Here is a 25,397-nt window from a genome sequence, read left to right as displayed (position 1 = left end):
ATTTTGTCTGTGCTCCCTTTACATTCTGGTAACCAAATGAAACAGAACAAGACAAAATTTTGGGATGTGAATAGACTATATTCTCAGCATGGGATAATTCAATGTATATGTACTCAGCAATATAGTGGATTCCCCCCTATAGCTTTCCTGTTTGCAGCTTGGCATTGAGTAGATATGCAATGGAATGAGATATTTGAATAGATGAAATAAAGAAAGAAGGGAGAGGCTTATATATAGAATAAACAGCATGGACTTATTTGGTCAAATGACCTGCTGATGTAGTGTAAATTACATAAAGCTTATTCTGCCATCAGCACTCTTTAAATTGACCTCCCATGCTTTGATAGTATTTATTGTTCCTCTATTGTATAACATACTAAAATCACATTTATTTTTTTACTTTCTGCTTGCTCACAAATTAACCTCATTTTGCCTTGTTAATTTTGATATTTCAATTTTAGACCGCTGAACGCATCAAATTGGCATAGATTTTAAATTTGTACACGCAGACTATCCACCATAACAAGTATTGACAGTAATATCAAGGATATTTCTCATGTTGTTCTTCACCTTAAAGCTCTCCATTCCACAGAAAATACTTTCAAAATATATACTTGTTTTTGGATTACTTCATTCTGACAAATCTACGTGTTTGTGTAGGAAGGAACTGCAGATGCTGGTTTAAATCGAAGATAGACACAAAATGCTGGAGTAACTCAGCGGGGCAGGCAGCATCTCTGGAGAGAAGAAATGTACAACGTTTCGGGTCGAGACCCTTCTTCTGCCTGAAGAAGGGTCTCGACCCGAAACGTCGCACATTTCTTCTCTCCAGAGATGCTGCCTGCCCCGCTGAGTTACTCCAGCATTTTGTGTCTATCTTAAATTTATTTGATTGCATTTATGACTGAGAATTTCAGACGATGCTTAACCTCTTCAAATAGTGTTCACTTTTACTCATGCAAGTAAGAGATTGGAAAAGCATGGAAGCTTACCCCAGAAGCTGTAACCGTGTTCTGGCCAGAGGGTGAGCAGCTTTTCACTCTCGGTATCTCGTCCTGATTCGATGCAGAGGATGATGAGGAAGATGGAGTCATTGTGACTGTATTGCTTGTACCTGCAAAAATATCATTTGAACTAATGAAGCATCTTGCTGAAGGTGAATATAACTCTTTCTCTTTAAGACTTTTTCAACTAATAATCCCAGACTCACTTGAAGTGCTCTTGGACTTGCTTAAATTTTTAGGTTTTCTTTTTCGAGTCTGGATTCCTTCTTTCTTCATTGCCAGAGGCCTTGGGACCTATGCATGTGAAGGAAAGTATGTGTTTTTGAAAATGTTGTGAAATGTTAACTAAGAAATAACAAATGTAAGCACTTCAGACCAAAATATTTTCTTTTTGATGCATTGGAAAATATATAATTCCTCAATTATTATCTACCATATATTAATAAAATTACTACATCCCACTGTGCATTGTAATAGAATATTTGCAACTAGTTTGGTATTACAGTTTCAAATTAATATTCTCTGGAAGCATAGCTTGTAACAGGAGCCAAAGAGTCAAGATTAAGATTGTTTTTTTCCTTCGATGCTGTTCGTAAATTAACATACTCAAAGTCACTTTATTTGTCTTTTCTCAGCAGATGAAATGCAGACATAGAAAGTTGTCTGTTAATTCTATCTGCACGTCTATATACTAAAACTCTCGTTTGTTTGTTTGTTTGTTCCTGTGCTACAGCCAAAACGGTACACGGTAGCGCAACAATTTTAGGCCCACCTTACTCACCGTCATCCCTTTGGTGCTAATGGAAGAAGTTTCATAACAGTGTTATGTTTTTAAAGTTACCCACATTTTTTAAAGTTCAAATCTATCTCCTAGGGAGGGAGGGAGGGAGGGAGGGAGGCAGGGAGGTGGAGGGAGGGAGGGGGAGGAGGATAAGGGGGATTGGAAGGGGGGAGGAGAAGGGGGAGTGGGGAAGGGGGGAGGAGAGGAGGGGAGGGGGAGGAGGATAAGGGGGATTGGAAGGGGAGGGGAAGAGGGAGTGGGGAAGGGGGAGGAGAGGAGGGGAGGGAGAGAGGGGGAGGGGAGGGGTGGAGGGAGGGGAGGGGAGGGGGGAGGGGAGGGGACGGGGGTGAGAGAGGGGGGGAGAGAGGGGGAGAGGGGAGGGGGAGGTGGGAGGAGAGGGTATTGCACCAAAGCAGGAGAGGCTTGGGCCCAACGGGTCCATTGGGTCTAGTAGCTCTTTGAAATTCCTCCGACGTGGAAAAATCTTGATATCCAAATGGTCAATAATGGAAGAAAGTAACCTACCCCATGAAGTTTCATGTAAAGCCCACAAGCATTGCAGACTGGCTCTCCCTCTGCATTCCTGCGCCATAAGGTGGTGGTGGATGTATGGCAATTGGCACAAGCCAGGCCAATCCGTCTGGTGGACGACTGCAAGATAACAACAAAACTATTGTACGCACGATGTACAAAATATGGGTAGCTACAATTATAATTATTGCAATCGTTTTTCTTACTGCTAATATCATAACTTATTGCATCTCACATTTTCAAAAATTGGCTCAAAATGTGAAGCAAGCCCAAACCCATTGTGTAATTAATGGGTGGCCTGTTACCCCACTCCAAATATCTGTCTTTATCCTTTATTCCTTAATATATTGTGCTCACGATAATTTCTCAATCTCAAATTTAAAATTAACTATCAACTCATGGGTAAACGTCACAGAGTCATAGAATCGTGTAGTTGTGCAGCAGAAAATTGTGATCTGCAGCCCACCATATCCATAAAATATTTACCCATCTACAAAAATGCCATTTACCTATATTAGGACTGTGTCGTTCTATGCCTTGCCTACTTAGTTATCCTGTCTAAATGTCTCATACATAGTAATTGTATTTGATTCCACCACCTCTTCTGGCAATACATTCCAGATAAAAAACATTTTCAATATAAAACACTTACTCTTCAGATCCCCTTTAAAACTCCTATGTCTCACCATGAAACCTCTTGTTTTTGAGCCTCCTACCATGGGAAAAAAGATATTGACCATCTACCATATCTCTGCCTTTCATAATTTTATATGTTTCTATCCAGTTATCTGCTCAGCCTCCTTTGCTCCAGGGAAAACATACCCAGCCTATTCGATCTCTCCCAATAACTAATGTCTTCCAATCCAGACTACCAGGGATGCACAGAGCTCACCGGAGCACCGCTCCGGCACCTTTGTAAACAAAGAAGCCAAAATAAACAGCGGGGAATTTTAACATCAGCCGCTCCGGCACCAGTGACAGCTCGGGCACCTAAAAGATTAGCACTGCAACACTGGAGACTACAGACGAGTGAAACTCCCCTGCATTCTCTCCAGCACAATCACATTATCGTGGCAACCAGAACTGTACACGATACCCCAAGTGGACCTGACTGGTGTTTTGTTAAGTTGCAACATAGCATCCCAACGCTTATGTTCAATGCCCCAATTTATGAAGGCAACATGTCATAGGCCCTCTTCACCTCCCTATCTATCCATGCTGCCATTTTCAGGAAACTGTAGACTTGGTTCTAAGTCGCTCTGTTTATCAACGTTCCTTTCATTTCCATACCGTACCCCAATATGGCTTCCCAAAATGCATCACCTCATACTTGTCAGTGCTGGCTCGAAGGGCCGAATGGCCCACTCCTGCACCTATTGTCTATTGTCTATTAAATTCCATCTGCCGATGCTCAGTCCAATTTTCCAATTAATCCTGCTGTACGTAGCCTTAGATAACCCACCTCGCTATTCACAACATCACCAATGTTCATGTTCATACCTCCCACATTCACATCCATTGCTAATATATTTCAAAGGTCCCAGCATTGGTACGCCACTGGTCACAGAGATCCAACCTGAGAAACATAGTTCCACAACTACCCTCTGCCTCTTCAGGCAAAGCATTCCAACCTCCCAAAATTCAAACTCTTTGTACAGGAATATTTCCATGCATTGTTCCCAATACAACTGGCTTTCATTTTTAGACTATGACTCCCAGGTGCACAGTTCCCAGCCAATACAAGCAGTTTCCCTCGCTATCTAATATTAATATCCTGAGTTGAGTATACTCAAATTGCTGATTAGATTACAAGGACTAGATGCTTAGTTTGTGAAATCTCTCAGCATAATATTATCAAAGAACAGGGATCTTTTGGGTAAACCTACACCACAACTTGCTCCAACAGTGCTTGGAACTGATCATTGCACTGCAAATAAGGCCCTGCTTCCTGGATTTTACAGATCTTTAGCATAACTCCTACCTTCTTGAATTCTTATCTTATAGCAATAAAGGTTAGTATACCATTGCATGATTATTTGGTACCTGTTCATGACATTTTAAAAATGTAATTACATTACTTAATATTTACACATTTTATGCAACTCCAGAATAAGTGACAAATAATAACTTAGGCTGATGCAAACATTTTAAGTATTAATCATAAACAGAGCAAGATTGACTCAATACACAATGCCCGTAGGTATATTTATAAGCCTTTTACCGACTATTGTATGTGGCAATATACCACAAGTAGAGTTTGTTTGCTTTCAATCCATTGGAAATAAAATGTGACAAAAACTTCACCAGTTTCACTATGACACTAATCATTTATATTTTTTCGGTCTCATTTTAGTATGTGGCAGTTTTTCAGTAAATTACACTTCACTAATGCAAGTAAACTATTAATCTCAACTATTTTTAAAAAAGGCACCAAATTTGTAAGTGGGTGGGGTCCCACTCCAAGATGCGGAAGGGCCTACATCAGTCAAACGCAAAGAGAATGCAAAGGCAATTCAGCTTGGTTCTTTGAAAATTTGTCAAAGTTTACTTTTAAACAATTACAACAAATGATTTTTTTCCGTGGGGCTGTTTCATTGCTTTGGCATTGCAGCCACGTAAAACATACATTATGACTGAACTGGTTCAATTTCAGCCTTTGACCCAAGATGTAAAGTCACACCCTATGCAAAGCTACTGCATTGGCTCCAGTTAAACTCAACCAGTTGGAGTGCAGATAAACTCCACGGTAAAAAATTAATGCTGTTCAACATTTTTATTTGGTCCAAAAACTGCTGAAAATGTCAATGGCTCTTTGATATCATACGTTACATTTAGTGCTTAAAATTTCTTGCATTCTGTGGTTAGCTCAGCAATAAATTTTGATTTCTACTTCCTCACAAATAGCTGGACAAGGTGCAGAATTCTATGTAATTCTTCTGAACAATAAAAAATAAATTTGTCACCCTACTGTTCACCTCCTGCTTGTGGGCTAGATTTGTGACTTAAGGTGCAAAGAGTTTTGAGCGCTAAAAAATTGTGATTTTAGGATACCGTTCCAATGACATGATTTCTGGATCTAACACGCTGCTCAAATTGAGGGCAAAGGAATAACAACAAAACAAATTAAAATAATTATTATTAATAATTAAATAAGGAATAATATTACTCCCATTGACTTTTAAAATATTCAGTTTTAAATGTTTGCCCTTTGTGAATCATCTGTGCCTTTCTTTTCCAAAGCTAATAATTATTTTCCTCTCTTTATTTCTCTTCTTGTAACAAATTTTGATTGTAATCCATATGGGTGTTAGGGGTTATGGGGAGAAGGCAGGAGAATGGGGTTAGGAGGAAGCGATAGATAAAATAGATAGATTCAGATAGATTGAATGGCGGAGTAGACTTGATGGGCCGAATAGCCTAATTCTGCTCCTCAATCACTTATGACCTTAGGACCTTATGATTCAATTTGTTTCTCTCATTTGTGTTTTTCTCTATCCTTAAATTGTCATCGTCAATAATGAACTCTACAGCTTGATGATCCCAAACTCCGAGATGCCTTTTTTTGTAATTGAATAGTTTATTAATTGGTATTTTTGCACAATTTGTAGTGCAAAAATAACACAACCTCAAGAGTCGGCTAAAATATCCAACTCTGTTAAGTTCTCGGCCAATATTGATAAACCTATCTAAGCACTCTGGAGAACTCTTTCATTGTGTTGAAGAAGGAGAATAGGGTTTAGGTGGGACAATAGATCAACCATGATCGAATGGTGTAGCAGACTCAATGGGCCAAAAAGCCTAATTCTGCGCATATGTCTTAGGAATCAATACACGTTAAATTCTAGAGTTCTCCCTGATATTTGCATGGATTGAACAGCAAAAATGACATCAAATATTTTTAATCTGTTTCTCCGGGTTGGTTAAAAAGGCATAAAACTACCTCTGTCTGACAACATCAATGCAATCCGGCACAAAGCGGTTGGAAAAAATGCTCGTGCATTGCAACTGGTCATTTTTTCCTGGCTAGATGTCCTTCCGAAAAAGGAACATTGCTTGTAAAACCTGCCGTTTTATTTTTTTTCTCCCGATTTAATTCATGGTGCCAATTGAATGTGATAGGTTGACCTCCAGTCTCTGCTGAAACTGCTGTGAGACATGTCTTCCAGGACACTCTATAACAATAGCCCGGTGTATTGCTCCTGGGCACAGTTCTCAGAGGTTGTTTCTTGGATTGTAAGCAACACCAAAGCAATTTTAAGTTAAAAAATAAGCCCATAATATGTGCTACAAAAGTGGTTAAACTTTGGGGGGGTGGGGGGGGATTCTGTAGAATTTAGGCATGATGTCACCTTTGGATTTCACTAACTGCCCTTGGAAAGGTGAAGTTGAGCAATCTTCTTGAAATAGGGTGACACAAAAAAATATATAACATCAAAAGAGCCTGCACAGAGTAAATATGACAAAGGCATCAAAGTGTGGTTTCACTGTACTGAACAATATTTGCAGGGGATAGAAAGAATAATAGAAAGGTACATTTCCAAAGATTAAGCGACGTTAAGTAGATGGTATAAACAACTTATTACTTTCAGTCGAGCGTTATGCTAAACCTTTTCTTGGATGTAATTCAGTTAATTTGGAAAATATTAGGAAATTATTTTTTACATCACTCTACAGAATTATGTCTGCAGACGTGTTTTTATTAAGCCACTTGTATGACATGCCAAGGTGATGTACTGCCAATTAAGCACTTTTGATATGTAATGTTAACCTATTTGCCTATGGTGTCAAGTTAGGAAATGGGGAAGTACAAAGAGATCTGGGTGTCCTTGTTCATCAGTCACTTAAAGTTAGCATGCAGGTAAAGCAGGCAGTGAAGAAAGCTAATGGCATGTTGGCCTTTATGACAGAAGGAGTTGAGTACAGGAGCAAAGAGGTCCTTCTGCAGTTGTACAGGGCCCTAGTGAGACCGCACCTGGAGTACTGTGTGCAGTTTTGGTCTCCAAATTTGAGGAAGGACATTCTTGCTATTGAGGGAGTGCAGCGTAGGTTCACTAGGTTAATTCCCAGAATGGCTGGATTGTTGTAAGTTGAAAGATTGGAGCGACTAGGCTTGTATACACTGGAATTTAGGAGAGGGGATCTTATTGAAACATAATATTATTAAGGGATTGGACACGTTAGAGGCAGGAAACATGTTCCCTATGTTGGGGGAGTCCAGAACCAGTTTAAGAATAAGGGGTAGGCCATTTAAAACGGAGATGAGGAAAACCTTTTTCAGTCAAAGAGTTGTAAATCTGTGGAATTCTCTGCCTCAGAAGGCAGTGGAGGCCAATTTTCTGGATGCTATCAAGAGAGAGCTAGATAGAGCTCTTAAAGATAGTGGAGTCAGGGGGTATGGGGAGAAGGCATGAACGGGGTACTGATTGTGAATGATCAGCCATGCTCACATTGAATGGCAGTGCTGGCTCGAAGGGCCGAATGGCCTCCTCCTGCACCTATTGTCTATTGTCTATTTGAACACAGCAGTAAATATGTTTTAGTGATGTTGGTTGAGGTGAAGATATTAGCCAAAACATCAAGAAATATCTCCTCAAGAAATCCCACTTACTCTTCCTCAATATAGTGCCATGAAATATATATCTTTCAACCAACCTGGCGGAATAAATGGGACCTAGGTTTAATGCATGTGTTAAAGGCAGCATCTCTCCCAGGTGGTGTCCGATAAGGTTTATTTCTCTTCTCTTTTGTCTTCTAAACCAGCATTGCAGTTCCTTGTTTCTAGCAGGGTTTTTTTTTTTCTCTCTGCATGAGAAATGGAATCTGTTCATTTGTGACCCAGATCCCAAAGTACTGCCAATGAAACCCAGTGAACACGTACGAAGACTGGCTTACAAATGGTTCCTTGAACTCATCTTTCAACTACTATGATTGCCGATTAACTTGTACACGTGCAGCTTGCAAATGGAGTCCATGTTGGGGTTTGTTTACTTGCTGACTGAAGATTATGGTAAATTATTCAATACATTCAATGAGTTCAAGCCACCGCTTTCGTGTCTCTCCACCCACATTCTGATTACACCATTGCATGTGCATTTTTTCCTGGAAAATCCGTATTAACAGAGTCTGAGGTGGAGGTTCAAAGTTTAATGCTAAAAACTGGGGTGGGTAGACGTTTATTTATTGGTAGCGTTTCAACATTCTAAATTGCTGTTGCCTTATTTTTTAATTATTGACTTTTGATTTGAGATCGTGAGTAATCTAACAATAAATCTAAAAATTCCCTGGTGGTTTTGTAGTATCTGAGAGCAAATGTGATCCTGGATTCTTAAACCTAAATCCCCAATCGTGGATAAAATGCGCCTGGATTCGCTGCCATGATACTCATTGCCTTCACTCCTTGTTTTCGTGGGGACTGTTATCCCTTCATAATGCAAGCAGAAGACTGTTCCCTGTCACCTGATCTCACCCCACCGTGACCATTTGCCTCGTTAAATTAAGTGACTAGGAGCGTTCAATGTTTCCCCACAATAGACTTTTTAAAAAGTCACTTTTTTAACACAGCAGTCGATGTGATACCCTTGTTTAAAAGGGCACCTTCAGTGGGAAGGGCTCGGTAATTAGAGAACCCAATCAACGCTTTTTAACGAGTTTAACACTGGTAATCAACCCGGAGAATAGAAGCAATAAATGCAATGATCAGATTTTCTGGGGGGAGGGAGATTGGTGGGAGTGGGATGTCTCCTTTGAGTTTTGTTTTGCTTTATTTTTTGTCCGTTTAACACCTATTCGGTATTCGGTAGATTGCACGTGACTGTTAACAAATTTTCGTCACGTAGTAACAGATTTATTTAATTCCACGGGGAGGGGAAACAAAGAACATAACCCCTTGCGTGATCTTGCTGTGGAAATTATATCTCCGTACCTTTCGTTTATCTGTTTCAAGATGAAAAAATAAATGGACTAATTTTCAAGTTATTGGCTTTGCATTACGAAAACTGGTTTGCCTAGTCGATGAAAGAATTGAAATATACAACTTTACTGCATTCACTTCGTCTAAAATTAGAATTGGGAAGCTGCAGGAGTAGGCTACAAGTCTCTTGCCTAATAGGGAAGATTCACCCATAACAGTTGTGTACTTCCAGTAAGAATTTGTTTTAATTTTCGATTTACAATGGTGTTAAGTTTCTTCACGTGGCATGTTATCCCTAACATTATATTCCTTTAACACGTCTGCTTAGGTAAACAAACTCGAATGGTAGCAATTATCAACGAAAACTGGGCTGGCAGGTCACAGAAAACGTGAATGGATCTGAAACATATGCATAGAATGGAACTGCAGATGCTGGTTTATACCGAAGACAGACACAAAATGCTGGAGTAACTCAGCGGGACAGGCAGCATATGTGGAGAGAAGGAACGAGTGATGTTTTGGATCGAGACCCCTCTCTTCAGACTGATTTACATATTTCTGAAATGCACTTTAATGCCAAATTAATCCTGAGATGTAACTTTATGTTCATGGAAATTTGCTCGCTATTGGCAAACAGTTGTGTGATGACAGGAATAAATAAATGGAAAATCCTGTATTGGGATAAATCCTAATTGAGAAATAGATGTTTAGAGTGGCTGAGTAATATTATAATAGTGGATGCTTTACAGTCAAAGTATAATCTATTAAAATACAGATTAAATAGTTGAGTGCAAAAATAAAATGTTAGTGATGCACTGGATTACAAACAAGATAAAGAACAATGTTTTTTCTAATTAACAGAAGCTTAACCTTTGCATGCTATGCTTGGAAGTATTGCTGCCTTGCAGACTGAAGTTATCATTCATATTTAAAGGTAGTACCTGCTGTGTCTGGATTGGACTGGCGGGGTTACATAAGCCGCTTACCATTCTCTTCTGCGGTTTGATAAGAGGTCGGCTGAGTCCGTTCATCTTATGGTACAAACCGCAGGCGTTGCACAGGTAATGGCCGGTGCCATCGCGCCGCCAGAGGGGAGTGGACATTGAGCCACAATTCACACACTCGCGGGCCTCCGACAGCTCGTCCAGTAGCTCTGCCGTCCACGAACAAAAAAATAAAATAACACCAGTTGTTGAAATAACGTACACAACATATTTCGCCAAATAAATGTGCAAAATAGTTCCAATGAATCGCAACGTCTATGCACGACTACATCGCGATTGACTAAACTCCAAAAGAAAACCCCACACAGATTGTCTGTAAAGCGTTTCCATAGATTCTGAAAAAAGTTTGAAGAGCAAACCTTTCCTCCCCACCACATCATTGAACCAGGAGAAGAGTTTTTAAATGATCTGGTGAAATAATATTTTGCTATGAATTGAATTCAGATTTCCTGCGGTATTTTCTATTGTGTATATATATATATACATGTACATATATACGTGTATATCATGATTTAAACTTAAACATTAAAAAAAATGTCCACCATGTGATATATATATATATAATTATATATATATATATCACATGGTGGACACATTTTTTTAAACTTATCATGATTTAAACTTTTAAACATATCATGATTTAAACTTAAACATTTAAATCATGATATGTTTAAAAGTTTAAATCATGATAAGTTTTAAAAAATGTGTCCACCATGTGATATATATATATATATATATATATATATATCACATGGTGGACACTTTTTTTAATGTTTAAGTTTAAATCATGATATACATGATTTCCATGTATATATATATACACAATAGAAAATACCGCTGGAAATCTGAATTCAATTCATAGCGAAATATTATTATATATATATGAAGAAGGGTCTCGACCCGAAACGTCACCCATTCCTTCTCTCCCGAGATGCTGCCTGACCTGCTGAGTTACTCCAGCATTTTGTGAATAAATCGATTTGTACCAGCATCTGCAGTTATTTTCTTATATAAATATATATATATATATATATATCACATGGTGGACACTTTTTTAAATGTTTAAGTTTAAATCATGATATACATGATATATATATACATGATATATATATATATATATATATATATATATATATTACATGGTGGTCACTTTTTTTGATGTTTAAGTTCGATGATTACCAATGTTTGAAGAAAATCTGAATTTCTATTTTAATGCCTTAACGAGTTTCAATTTTTTTAACTTTGTTTCATTACTTTTTGTCCAAATAACCTCAATATTCCCGCAGCTTTCACATGCATATTTTAAGGAAGTGGTCGGGCCATTAAAACGGGGCATTGATTTGCCACGACAGAACATTAAAGACAAAGGCCTGGTTTAGGGTAAAAGGTAAGCTCATTGACAAACATTTTATGTAGGGAGGAACTGCAGATGCTGCTTCACACCGAAGGCAGACACAAAAAGCTGGAGTAACTCAGCGGGACAGGCAGCATCTGTGGAGAGGAGGAATAAGGGTGGTCTCTGAAGAAGGGTCTCGACCCGAAACGTCACCTATTATTTTTCTCCAGAGATGCTGCCTGACCCCGCTGACTTACTCCGCTTTTTTGTGTCTACATTTATAAAGTCTGGATTTTACTCGCTCCGGTTTTTCAACGGAGGTGAGGATCTCTGAAATTAAATTGATGATTTTGTCCAATCGAATTTTAGAGGAAAGCATTGATTACCTTAAATAACGGGTGGCGTTTTACTGCAGGGGATTTATCTCTACGATTTCCCTAATGAGTGCTCGTGCTTATTGGAGAAGGATTTTTTTTCCCACAAAGCACGACCTCCCGACTAACTATTTATTATACCACATCTAATTCCAAGTCAAAACAGCACCAGCGGTGAACCCTGTGAATATCTGACTCCAATGCTCCGCTAAAGGACACAACGTCAACAAGTCAGGTACGGTCTCTGGAGAACATGGATAGGTGGCGTTTCTATATGGATAGGTTTCTACATGGATAGTTGATAAACGTCACCTAAACATATTGTCCAGAGATGCTGCCTGACCTGTGCTGGGTTACTCCAGCACTTTGTGCCTTTTTGAATATTAACCAGCATCTGCAGTTATTTGTTTCTCCAATTCTCCGCTGCGTGTGTCCTTTAGTGAACCAGAGCACCCAAGAAAACGCTTGGTAGCGAGCTAACAAAACCGAACACAAATCTACCGAGCAGCTACACGATGCAGAGGTTTAAAATAAATAATGCTCCATAGATAAATGGCACGCCAGTTCTCAATCTGACTGGCAACATTTCTCCCTTCGATTTAACCAAATAATTTTAAACAGAGAGTGTACTCGTTGTTACTCTAACGGGTGTTCATATCCACCTATTCTTCCGGGATTACTCTATCGATTGCAGTGAAAACCAGCGGTTCTAAATTGAGCAGAAACTTCTGTTCCGTTAATCAATGCACTCCCTGGGAGAAGGGGGCTGGGCCAGTGAACATAATATGGTACAAAATGGTAAGGCACAGAGTTACGTGAATTTCGTTAAATGCAATGCTTTCTATTTGGATAAACAATAGACAATAGGTGCAGGAGGAGGCCATTCGGCCCTTCGAGCCAGCACCGCCATTCAATGTGATCATGGCTGATCATTCTCAATCAGTACCTCCGTTCCTGCCTTCTCCCCATACCCCCTGACTCCGCTATCCTTAAGAGCTCTATCGAGCTCTCTCTTGGAATGCATTCAGAGAATTGGCCTCCACTGCCTTCTGAGGCAGAGAACGTTCAGTATGGATGTGCTTGGAGGTACATCCTCCAGAAAATATAACCCTACAATTTAGGTCAAATGTGAAATGTAACGATTAGAATTTTAGCTATTGATGAAGTCCCAAAGTGGATGCCGATGCGCACTGTAATTAAAACTGAAAAGGCTGGAAATACTCGACAGGTCGGGCCGGCATCTGCGTGTCAACGAGCTTCCACTTGAAATCTTACCTCTTTCTCTTTCCACAGATGCAGTGATTCAGTTTTTATTAGATTTCCTGCACCTTCAGTCTCTTTTTTTCCATCTTCATGCCCATATATAGTGCGTTGAATATATACTGCGTTGAATATATACTGCGTTGAATATATACTGCGTTGAATATATACTGCGTTGAATATATATACTGCGTTGAATATATATACTGCGTTGAAGGATGAGAGGAGATCTTATCGAAACATATAAGATTATTAAGGGGTTGGACACGTTAGAGGCAGGAAACATGTTCCCAATGTTGGGGGAATCCAGAACAAGGGGCCACAGTTTAAGAATAAGGGGTAGGCCATTTAGAACTGAGATGAGGAAAAACTTTTTCAGTCAAAGAGTTGTGAATCTGTGGAATTCTCTGCCTCAGAAGGCAGAGGAGGCCAATTCTCTGAATGCATTCAAGAGAGAGCTCGATAGAGCTCTTAAGGATAGCGGAGTCAGAGGGTATGGGGAGAAGGCAGGAACGGGGTACTGATTGAGAATGATCAGCCATGATCACATTGAATGGCGGTGCTGGCTCGAAGGGCCGAATGGCCTCCTCCTGCACCTATTGTCTATTGTCTATTGACCCGAAACGTCACCCATTCCTTCTCTCCTGAGATGCTGCCTGACCTGCTGAGTTACTCCGGCATTTTGTGACATAAATATGAATGTTGTCAGATAAACATCTGGACAATCAAACTTCAAAGGTTTCAAAGGTCTTCTATTGTCACGTGTACCAGTTAAGGTACAGTGATATACACGAAACTTCCTCTTTTCGATTCCAAATGTTGTCCGTTCCCCCCGTGAGCTTCTAATACTTGCTACATTTTTGTAGTAAATGTTACTGAATCGCAATGCTTCCAATTACCAACGTCTTGTACGGCGAAATAAATTAACCCCCACATCCCCGCTCCCAACATTCGGCATCCTCATCTTCCTTCCCAAGATTGCTGTGGTTGTCGAGGCCAGGGCCACAGTTATCTGGCAGTTTTCAAGTGAAAGAACGAACGAACACGCGCTCTCTGCACTTTTCTCCGACCTTATAAAATCGCTCGACCCCCAGCCTCGGGCAATAAATCAATTGCGCTATAATGCCATCAAATAAGACGGCTGGACCTTCCTATAATTGTCCTAGTTCATAATGATGATAAATGAACAGGGGTGGGTCCCCGTGGGATCCACGGACGAAATAATTTTACGTGTGCAAATTATCTTACAAATTATGGTGCGCCATTGAAATTAAGCGCGTGTTTAATTTTAAAACTGTGACACGTTGAAAAATGCACCTTCGAAATCTCGAAGATGGCCAGAGAGGTGTAAGGTCCAGCTTAAAGGGCTGCAAAATGCTCGGAGGATTTATATGTAGTAAACTGCAAGCCTACACTACAAAGAATTACGCGAGACAATGTCTCTCTGAGATTGATCGCTTGCAACAACAAACATCAAAGCTGCGAAAGGAGAGAATTAATCCTTCATATATATATATATATTCGCAGCAGTTGCTGTACAAACGCTGTCTTCAAACAGTTGAGGTGTTTCCACAGTCTAACAGTTTACTTTGCGGGTAGTTTTAAAAGTTAATTGGTTTAACGCCAATTGTCTCTACATTTACAATTCGCTTTAATATCTAACTGAAGAGAATGTAACAAATCGGCTCCAAAGGGGACAAGTAAATTGAAACGTCGTTTGTCCAATGCCAAAAGGTGCGGGGGTTTACGTTGAAAGGCGACTGACAATCCATGGTGGAGATGGATATAATATAAAAGCGACGGTGTGCTGAATGCAGAATGCAGAACGCAAAACACCAAGTTCTAGAAGTGTGAGACGCCAGAAAGAAATACATGACAGGAGGAGCCAGCCGGGCCTCTACGGTCTGTTTCAATGTACAAAACCGTCTCCGTCCACTCAAACAAGACATCGTTGATTCAACAACTCATCGTCGTGTCAGCATTCAACAACGCGTAAAGAAAATACAGACCTTCGTCAGTTCCGATTTTTTAGAGTGTGTGTGTGTGTTTAGATATTTTGGACCATTTTCCGTCTGGGTAGAATTCATATTCCAAAGGCGAAATACCGCTCATGACCATGGGGTAGATGATTACATTTTCTCTGTGAACTGTCTTGGGCAACCCCCAACTCTAAACAAAACTGAGAAAGCAGCTTCCTTTTCCATTGGAACAGGAGATTAAACTTATTTAACCCATCTCCCATGTAGCCGTACAGTGGCTGTCCGAACAGGGTACGAAATACTTTACATTTCAAAAGGTTCCGACTGAAATTATTTATAATTAATTCACTGAGAAGTGAAAATAATTCAATCCCATCTCCTTGTCGTTTCCTATCTTTCACCAGAGATCCAAAAATCTAGCTGCAATATTTCGTCCAACTCAGTGGTTTATAATTCACTGCACAATAACTTGTTCTTCTATCTGCAATGATCTTATAAAAACTTAACACTGAAATATTCCGTTCACTATAAATTGTGAATCTATCTAATGTGAAATTTGTAAAAACAACCAATGATCAATCATAAAATGTCTTACCTTTATAGATTTAAACTTAGGTTGTGAATTGTTCTTTTTAATTTACCTGACCTTATCTTATTTACCTGGTTGGCAAAAACATGTTCGTTTAATTTACGAATTAATTTAAGAAGTAATTGGTGTAAGTAACTCTAACAAGGTTGATACGGTGGCGCAGCGGTAGAGCTACTGCCTTACAGCACCAGAGACCCGGGTTCTATCCTGACCGAGGGGGCTCTCTGTACGGAGTTTGTACATTCTACCCGTGACCTGCGTGGGTTTTCTCCAGAAGCCCAGGCTTCCTCCCACACTCCAAAGTACGTTAATTTGCTTGGTAAAATAGTAAGTTGTCCATAGTCTGTGTAGGATAGTTTTAGTGTGCGAACTCGGTGGGCCGAAGGGCCTGTTTCAACGCTGTATCTCTAAACTAAACTAAATTGATGCAAAATATAAAATTGCTGTTTCTGTCAAACGATTTATGTTGTGAATTATTTGAATGAATATAAAGTCGCATTTAATTTGCTGGTTTCTGCTTAATCCGAGACTTCGGTTAACAAGCCAAACTAATTCGCGATCTGTGGCTCACGAGGTTTACCCCTTCGATTTTCTCCAAGCAATATTGGCCATAACCCAAGATTCGTCCAACTGAACCATTCTCAGTGGTTTATAATTCACTGCAAAATAACCAGTACAATAACTTGTTCTTCTATCTGCGACGATCTTATAAAAACAGAGACAGAAGGAAACTATGATTTTTAGAATGAACATGGCATTACCCCCCAGTACCTATATACTAACAATTCCAATGTTAGGCCAGCTTGGGGATTTGGAGGTGCGCTGCGGCATATTACTGTGAAATATCCGAAGGAAATATCTATTTGGCCCATGAAGGTGATTTACCTATTAGAATTATATTACTAAAGGCTGGAGTAACTCAGCTGGTCAGGCAGCATCTAGGAGAAGGAAAAGGTGACGTTTAGGGTCGAGACCCTTCTTCAGTCTCGACCCGAAACGTCACCCATTCCTTCTCTCCTACACGCTGCCTGACCCGCTGAGTTACTCCAGCATTTTGTGATACCTTCGATTTGTACCAGCATCTGCAGTTATTTTCCTACGGAATTCTATTACCGCTCAGTTTATACATACTGTGTTAAAGATTGTCCTTTGCTGTAAGCTGCAATGACACTGTGATCTTGAAATCGTTGTATCTATTAAAATCTGTTCAGACAAGATAAGAATGACTAATGTCACTAAAAGGAGCATGTGGAAGAAATTAAACTTGATTTTCGGAATTTTGCGGTTTAACCTAGGCAGCAGGGCTGTTTTAGAATCGGTACTGGTCCGAACCAGATTATGTTTCCGTCAGCGACGTAAAACAGTTACACGCATACTGCTACGATAGCTCGCAACCTTTTTGCATCGCTACCTAGGGTTCCTACGGCCGAGGAGGTGTCAGCCAAAGCCAAACGTATGCCATTGACAACTCGCCAGCATTATGACAACTTCTTTCTACACGTTCATCTAAAACAACATTTATATTTTGCGTCTGTAGTTTGCTGCTCTGGAGTTTATTGGTCGTACGGGGGTGAAGGTTGTCGCCCATTTGTTTTTTTACTTTGCTTGGAAAAGGGTTTACATTTTAAAATCTGCATGGATAAAAACATCATGTGTTCAACTAACATGATATTTAAAATTGGAAACTATAAAATGTTTATTTTACTACGAAAGCTCGCTTATTTTCAAGTTTCAAGTTTGAAGTTTGAAGTTTGAAGTTTAACCTTCAAATGCCGATATTTTTTATTTCTGAACCTAGATTTTCAGCTCCCCAAATTGATTCGGATTTGGCTATTTTTTTGTTTTTTCCGCAGCTTGCCTTGGGGAAGATCGTTTAACTGTAACTATTCATATTAAAGAAATCGCAGGTGAACAAAATGCGTCCGCAGAGACAGTTTAATCCGAGGCCAATAAAAGTCACATGCACTCTCGGAGTTGAGGCTCAGACGTGCCCGGTGCAGGATTCAGAGAAAGCAAATCGCTACTATTAGTAAACGAAGATGGATGGACACAAAATGCTGGAGTAAATCAGCGAGCCAGGCAGCATCCCCAGAGAAAAAAAAGAATAGATGGCGTTTCTTCAGACCCGAAACGTCACCTATACTCGCTGGAATTTAGAAGACTGAGGGTGGATCTTATAGAAACATATAAAATTCTTAAGGGGCTGGAGAGGCTAGATGCGGGAAGATTGTTCCCGATGTTGGGGAAGTCCAGAACCAGGGGTCACAGCTTAAGGATAAGGGGGAAGTCTTTTAGGACCGAGATGAGAAAACATTTCTTCACACAGAGAGTGGTGAATCTGTGGAATTCTCTGCCACAGAAGGTAGTTGAGGCCAGTTCATTGGCTATATTTAAGAGGGAGTTAGATGTGGCCCTTGTGGCTAAAGGGATCAGGGGGTATGGAGAGAAGGCAGGTACGGGATACTGAGTTGGATGATCAGCCATGATCATATTGAATGGCGGTGCAGGCTCGAAGGGCCGAATGGCCTACTCCTGCACCTATTTTCTATGTTTCTATGTTTCTATGTTTCTATTCTTTTTTTTCTGCCGAGATGCTGCCTGGGGCCCGCTGACCCGCTGAGTTACTCCAGCATTTCGTGTCCATCTTCGGTTTAAAACCAGCATCTGCAGTTCCTTCGTACACCATTAGTAAACAGTGGCTGGCGAGTGGGTGGAGATTCCTTAATAAATATGACAAAAATTACCTATTCAAAATGACCAAATCAAATAAGTTATAACCTTCCGTTGGCATGAATGCAGATGGAGTAAGAAAATAACTGCAGACGCTGGTACAAATCGAAGGTATTTATTCACAAAATGCTGGAGTAACTCAGCAGGTCAGGCAGCATCTCAGGAGAGAAGGAATGGGTGACGTTTCGGGTCGAAACCCTTCTTCAGACTGATCACATGATTAGGATCTAGATCAATAGGATTCAGACTGAAGAAGGGTCTCGACCCGAAACGTCGCCCATTCCTTCTCTCCTGAGATGCTGCCTGACCTGCGGAGTTACTCCAGCATTTTGTGAATAAATGAATGCAGATGGAAGTTCCACACTGTCCTCTTTATTTTAATCTGGTTAACTTGAAATACTTTATTGTATTGCCTGTTCGCATGGGCAACGGGGATGAACGCTTATTCCTTTTATTGTAATATCTGTTATCTTGTTCTGTTGGCGGTGAACTGGCATGCACTCGCTGTTACCACTGACATAATAACTCCCTCTAGGAGCTCATTTCACTACAATATTTCCCATTGTAGTTCAATTTTGCCAGGCATGTCTGAAAAGGTGGGCATTTTTAAAAAAAGTCTGTTTGCAAGGCCGGATGGGTTTTATGCGATTTAGACTCACCTTGTCCTGATTTGAGAATCATGTTGGGGTAAAAACAAATGCCTTTAAAAGTCGGAATATGATACCAGTACTACAGTAACATTTCAGATCCGTTTGCTGCAACTCGATGGACTAGAAAATAGATTTTGTACGTGTTTGTACGGACTCCCATAACAGCAACCCGTGTCCTTAACTTCTGAAAGCCTTCATTGGACTTCTGCAAGGCGAACGTGCTCACACTCCTAAAATATTATCATTTAATACAATAAATTAGTCTAAATTGGCGTCGGTTCCAGTATACGACGCACCTATGATTAGGATCCAGATTAATAGGATTCCCATGAGTATTAGAGTAATGTTACATGGAAATAAGTAGGAGAATGACACTGACTGCGATGTACGTGAGAGTCGACATCAACTCGATGGGCCGATCGGCCTTTTTGGAGCAGTAGGAATTAATCAGAAACGCAATTCCTGAGATTATATAGAGGGAATTCAAAGTTCACCAAATACACGGATATTGGGTGAAAATGATGAAATTCCTCTGATTAAAATTATTAACCTCGTTTACCAGAATAGGCGGGGTTTTTTCAATGGCTATCAATCGATGTGTAAGCGGGGTCTTAAAATTCCGCGTGTCTACTAAAATAAAGTCACTTAACAACCGATATCTCCCAACACAAATATATTTCAATGCGAGTTTGTGACATTTGTGAATTCATCAAAAATGAAACAAGCGTACAAGTTCATACAGTTAATTGTCCATGTTGTCGTTTGCGTTTATTTGGCAACATTAATTGACACTACCGAGTTATTTGACGTGTGAATTCGCCAGCTAAATCAACTGCTAATTTGATTTATTTTTTTTGCCGTCTTTGTAGGATTCTCCATTGTGTATTTCAAAATTATTGCTTGTGTCTAGGAAATGTAACCCGGTGGTCTTTCTTGTCGCGTCTGGCCATTTAGGTGGTGTCGCGGACTTTTAAAAATGCATTTTGCTATGCTCTTTTTCCCCCTTGAATGTGCTCCAATATTATCAAAGTTTATCAGCTGCAGTAACATAAATCTGCAGCCTTTGGCGGTATGTCTATCTTATTGAGATGGACATTCTCAGTGAATTAAATGTACGTAAATGAACTGGTCTTCAAAATACTAAACTTGGATTTTGTGCGGATTATGTCAGTTAATGTATTTATTCACAAAATGCTGGAGTAACTCAGCAGGTCAGGCCGAGACCCGAAACGTCGCCCATTCCTTCTCGTCTGAGATGCTGCCTGACCCGCTGAGTTACTCCAGCATTTTGTGAATAAATACCTTCGATTTGTACCAGCATCTGCAATTAGTTTCTTACACCACATGTCAATTAATGTGATTTTTTGTTGATTTGGGCCACGCTGTGTACACGATGCCAACTTCTGTTGTACGATGCACACGGATTTCTCTGCAGTCACATACTGTAGATTGTCAGCCTACATACTGTTGAGCCTCTGTGGTCCGACAGCATCAAGGCTTAAAGTAGTAGTATCGAAGCTAAAAGGCCAGTACAGAATTTCGTTCGCTGCTTGTTAAAAATAAAGATAAAAATTCCTACACGATAACCACTCCTGACAAACGCAACAACGTGACGAGTGGCTGGAAAACCGCATCCAAAGGCCACTCGGTTTCACAAAGCCGGAGCGACGCACAAAACTACCACTGTGAAAGTTAAAAAGGAACGCTCTCGATTTCAGGATGTCAATGTTGATCAGACATGACCATGTAAGAGAGAACAGGTCTACACGAGATAGACACATGAAAAGCTGGAGTAACTCAGCGGGACAGGCAGCATCTCTGGAGAGAAGGAATGGGCGACGTTTCGGGTCGAGACCCTTCTTCAGACTGATGTCTTTCCCTTCTATCCAGAGACGCTGCCTGTCCCGCGGAGTTACTCCAGCATTTTGTGTCTATCTTCGGTTTAAACCAGCATCTGCAGCAGGATTCAGGATATCTTTATTTGTCATCCAAAAAACAAGTTTTTTGGACGAGATTTAGTCACCCACAGGGGGGGGGGGGGAATATATATATACACGGATGTTGGCCATAATACAACACGAGTGTAGTTGTCTAGCACACAGAGGGCGACTTACCTCCATTGGGTCCCCGAACAGGTATATTTGTGGGTCTGCTTTGCAAACTCTGCAGCATAGGGTTCTCGAAGGAACCTGTGGCAGTCCAAGCCGAAGCCAGCTGGGGCCCAACGTAAGAAGCGTATGGGCTGGGATAAGATCCATTAAGTGGTCTGGTGTACTGATCTCTGCCGTTCAGACTGTTACTGTAGCCAGAATCTCGAGCGGCTCCGTTGGAGATGGGGGGGCTGGGGGAAAAGGAGAACCGGCTGGAAACCATGTCGTGTGGTCTGCTGGAACTGTAGGTCGAGCTCTCCGTCACAGGCTGAGTCCAGACCGAGTGGTTGGCAACGGGGTGACTCTGCTGGCTGGAACCGCCGCCTTGGAGATAGGGGATAGTCTGGATCATGGAGCCGACCCTGGTGGTGGGGACGTAGACGGGAGAACTTGTACTGGAGTGCATGAAGTTGCTCGGGACGTCGTGTGGGTAGGCGCCCGGGCCCTGCACCGACGCCACGGGCAAACCCTGGTACATTTCAATCGATGGATGTGTCACAAATTCCCTTTTTATTCCTCGGGGCAGAAAGAGTTTGCCCGTTTGATCCAGGTCGGCGATGAAGGTGGCGAGTTCGTGTGAAGAATGTCCAAAGGCGTCTCCTGCCCTCCGCTGCAGGAGCTGATTCCTATCACTTTCCAGAGTTGGAGGCGCTAATCTCAGGCCTTCCTCTGAACCCGAGCTTCCTTCCCCTCCGCTGCTGTGGTGGCGGCAAGTAAACTTTAGGTAAGGCTGGTCGGGAGGTGAGCTTAGGCCGTTTGGTCCGAGGTGCTTTGCCACGTTTGACCAGTCGGGTTCATTCGGGTCCATCCAGATACCGAGAAGTCCAAACGCCAAAGTGCAGTCCTAGAGAATGACCCAAAAACAAATAGACTGTGAGCGTAAAGGATCAATGGCAGAGAGGGAGAGAGGGGGAGAGAGAGAAAGAGAGAGAGAGAGGGAGAGAGGGGGGAGGGCAGGAGAGAGAGAGGGGGGGAGAGGGAGAGGGAGAGAGAGAGAGGGAGAGGGAGAGAGAGAGAGAGAGAGAGAGAGAGAGAGAGAGAGAGAGAGAGAGAGAGAGAGAGAGAGAGAGAGGGAGAGAGGGGGAGTGAGTGAGAGGGGGCAGGAGAGGGAGGGAGAGAGAGAGAGAGAGAGAGAGAGAGAGAGAGAGAGAGAGAGAGAGAGAGAGAGAGAGAGAGAGAGAGAGAGGGGAGAGGGGGGAGAGGGAGAGAGAGAGAGAGAGACGGGGGGCAGGAGAGAGAGAGAGAGAGAGAGAGAGAGAGAGAGAGAGAGAGAGAGAGAGAGAGGGGGGAGAGAGAGAGAGAGAGAGAGGGGGGGGGGGGAGAAGAATACACACAGCAAGATAGCCATTCTCGGGTTCCCTGTTAATTAAATTAACTCGAATCTCTTTTTATCGTTCTGACGCCCAGGAGACAAACGAGGCATCAGACACTTAAATACCTCTTGCAAAACAAACTCCCCGAACAATTCTGAGTGTTTTCTTTCAGTACAATGCAATTTGATAAAATAGGTAAAGAGTTGAAGGACCATTGACGCAAGAGGCAGAGGTCACCTAGGGTCGGTCTATCCCTTTCGTGTAGACTGCCCTGTGTGATTCAATCGAAAGATTCCCGAGAGTACACCACTGTAAAGTTCACGGACCATTCAAAGTAATCCGATTTCTCTAAAGAATCAGTCTGAAGAAGCGTCTCGACCCGAAACGTCACCCATTCCTTCTCTCCCGAGATGCTGCCTGACCCGCTGAGTTACTCCAGCATTTTGTGAATTAAAAACCTCCGATTTCTCTAAACTTTGTCTCCTGATGTTGACCATGAAATAGTTACTGGCGGCCTATTCCGCTGGCCCGAGAGAATATTCACTGCCGCTCAAAACAGGAACAGAAACTGCCGGGCAGTGGTGAAACCAGCCGCGCCAGGAGATTGCTTATAAAATGTCACAGCCCCTCACCTACTTACACGGAAGATAGGCGAGTTGAAAAACAACAGTGAAAAGCTAAACGGATCGTAAAGTTAACGGAGAGGATGAATGTGTGTGTGTGTGTGTGTGTGTGTGTGTGTGTGAGAGAGAGAGAGAGAGAGAGAGAGAGAGAGAGAGAGAGAGAGAGAGAGAGAGAGAGCGAGAGAGAGAGAGAGAGAGACTATGTAGCTGTAGAATCTCCCACACATCGCCGTTTACCCACCTGGTTTACGAGCAGAGGTCTTTAGACGGTAGCCACCCCAACCCCTGCCTTTAAATGTTAAGTTTAAGAGATTTCTAGCATTCCTTTCGAGCCGAGTTCGCAATCCAAGCGTGTGACAGAACATACTGCAGCCTCGGTCCCCAGTGAAAAGCCGTTCCCCCACCCCCCTAGCGCTGTGCTATATGAAGACATCGACTTATAAAACGAGATAAACCCACTGACTATATCAAGCACGAGTCGGAATCCCAAGTGTCCCCGCTCAACCGAAAGACAAACCCAAGACTTGCGAATTAGAAAGCAATTGAGATTCCCAAAACGTCGAAGGTTTCAAAAAGATAAACTGGTCAGAAATCACAACAGAAACCATACATCGATACAGATAGAGCTCAAAGCGAACAGTAAGTAATATGTCTTAGTTACGCCAGACTAGAGAAAGATAATCCCGAGATAAGAAATATAATAGATAAGAGCCAAAGGCACGATAAATAACCACAAAATCATCCAGTGGCCGTCATGTTACACTTGAAGCAGTCCATCGAGCATCAGAAAGAAGTTAGGAAAAAGTAAGGTGCCGACCTAACGGTGGTTTGCCATCATCAGTCAGGTGTTTGCAGAAGTCCAGTGTGTCTTAAGACCAGTATGTCTGGGTGCCGAGCGGGATAGTGCGCGCCTTTGCTCTCCGTTGAGCTATTTGAGAGGAGGCAGCGCCTTTAACACAATTCACTGGAAAACTGGAGATCCTGATTGGATTCACACGGTGCTGACTTAGACACGGACTCCGCAGCGCCTCCACCCTGGTGCCAGCCCCAACAAACAGCATGACCCTAGCGAAACTGGCCCCGCAGATGGGACTGGACTGGACTGGACTGGACCGCACGTCTCTCGTTTATATCTCCAGTCTCGCAGATAGGTAGAGACGGCAAGACTGAAGCAATCAGAGACAGGGTGCCAGACACACACACACACACACACACAAAAAAAAAAGATAGCTGGGGATAGAATGTGAAAATGATTGAGTGGAGAGGGAACAGCAGAGCCTTTGAACTCCGGCATTAACGCGCCAACTAAAAGCACGGCGGACTACATTCAAAGACAGGAATGTGACACCAACATAGACATTTTTTTAAATTAAAGACGTACATACATTATAACGCGTTGGTGCAGGAAAATCAATGAGACGATGCTGATAAACACTCATTCCACCTGTCGTGTGTGATGAATTCAGTCACTTTTGGGCGTGAACCCAAACGGATTGCAACGGATACCCTTGAGGGCACAATGTGCAACGTTAGGTGGGCACAGCTTAAACACTACCTTGCCTGCATTGTCTTACAAAAGGACGGGTGCCTTCCCCGCACAGACACGTTGCCCGCTTGAAAATGGTTGCTCTGAGTTTCAGGTGCGCAGTTCAAGATTTCTTTCATCAATCTTAGCCAGCGTTCGAGCGATATTCGCCGCACACAGATCTATAAATGCAAGGATTAAAATGAAAAGGGAACTTTTAAAGAGGTACAGTTTCACTAAAGGAGGTCGTTACAAGATCACTTGTTTTCCTTTTAACTGGATATCCATTTATTTCACCCCGGTGAACAGTTGTTAGAATCAGAGGGAAGAAGGGGGTGGTTAAAGACAACTGTGGAAACCCCTTTGGAAAGCAAATTAGCCCGTCACCCTCTTTCCACGCGTGAAAACTCAGACCCGGGCTGACTACAAACCGCGACAATGACACTTTCTCAATGCAAACCCAGATTCAGAGTCACACATCCCCTCAAAGTGTTGAGTCTTATTCCAATCGCACACAATATTGTCTAGTCTGCTCTGCAAGAACTGCCCGGTCTCGCTACTCCCTTCTTGCGGCTAGCCTGGCGTATTAAAAGCAACAATTCAGTTATCTCTCCATTTCTCGCTGGCATATCCCACAC

At 41.8% G+C, this 25,397-nt stretch overlaps 1 protein-coding gene across 4 annotated transcripts in view; it reads right to left on the bottom strand.

The window, feature by feature from the left end:
- Window positions 1–24,941, bottom strand: part of gata6 (GATA binding protein 6) — a 28,080-nt gene extending 3,139 nt beyond the window's left edge. Inside the window, exons 1-6 of one of the 4 annotated variants that reach the window (XM_078398245.1) lie at window positions 24,620–24,941; window positions 21,263–22,142; window positions 10,213–10,379; window positions 2,311–2,436; window positions 1,211–1,298; window positions 993–1,114 (exon numbers count right to left, since the gene is read on the bottom strand). In XM_078398245.1, coding sequence (XP_078254371.1) covers window positions 993–1,114; window positions 1,211–1,298; window positions 2,311–2,436; window positions 10,213–10,379; window positions 21,263–22,142; window positions 24,620–24,673 — 1,437 coding nt within the window. In that variant the 5' untranslated portion in view covers window positions 24,674–24,941. The other 3 variants (XM_078398244.1, XM_078398246.1, XM_078398247.1) reach the window with 3 other exon arrangements.
- Between the last annotated feature and the right edge of the window lie 456 nt (window positions 24,942–25,397).

The sequence above is a fragment of the Rhinoraja longicauda genome, chromosome 4 (assembly GCF_053455715.1).
Source record: "Rhinoraja longicauda isolate Sanriku21f chromosome 4, sRhiLon1.1, whole genome shotgun sequence".
Lineage (NCBI taxonomy): Eukaryota > Metazoa > Chordata > Chondrichthyes > Rajiformes > Arhynchobatidae > Rhinoraja > Rhinoraja longicauda.
Note: the sequence above shows the minus strand (reverse complement) of the source record. Positions and strands in the feature narration are given on the sequence as shown.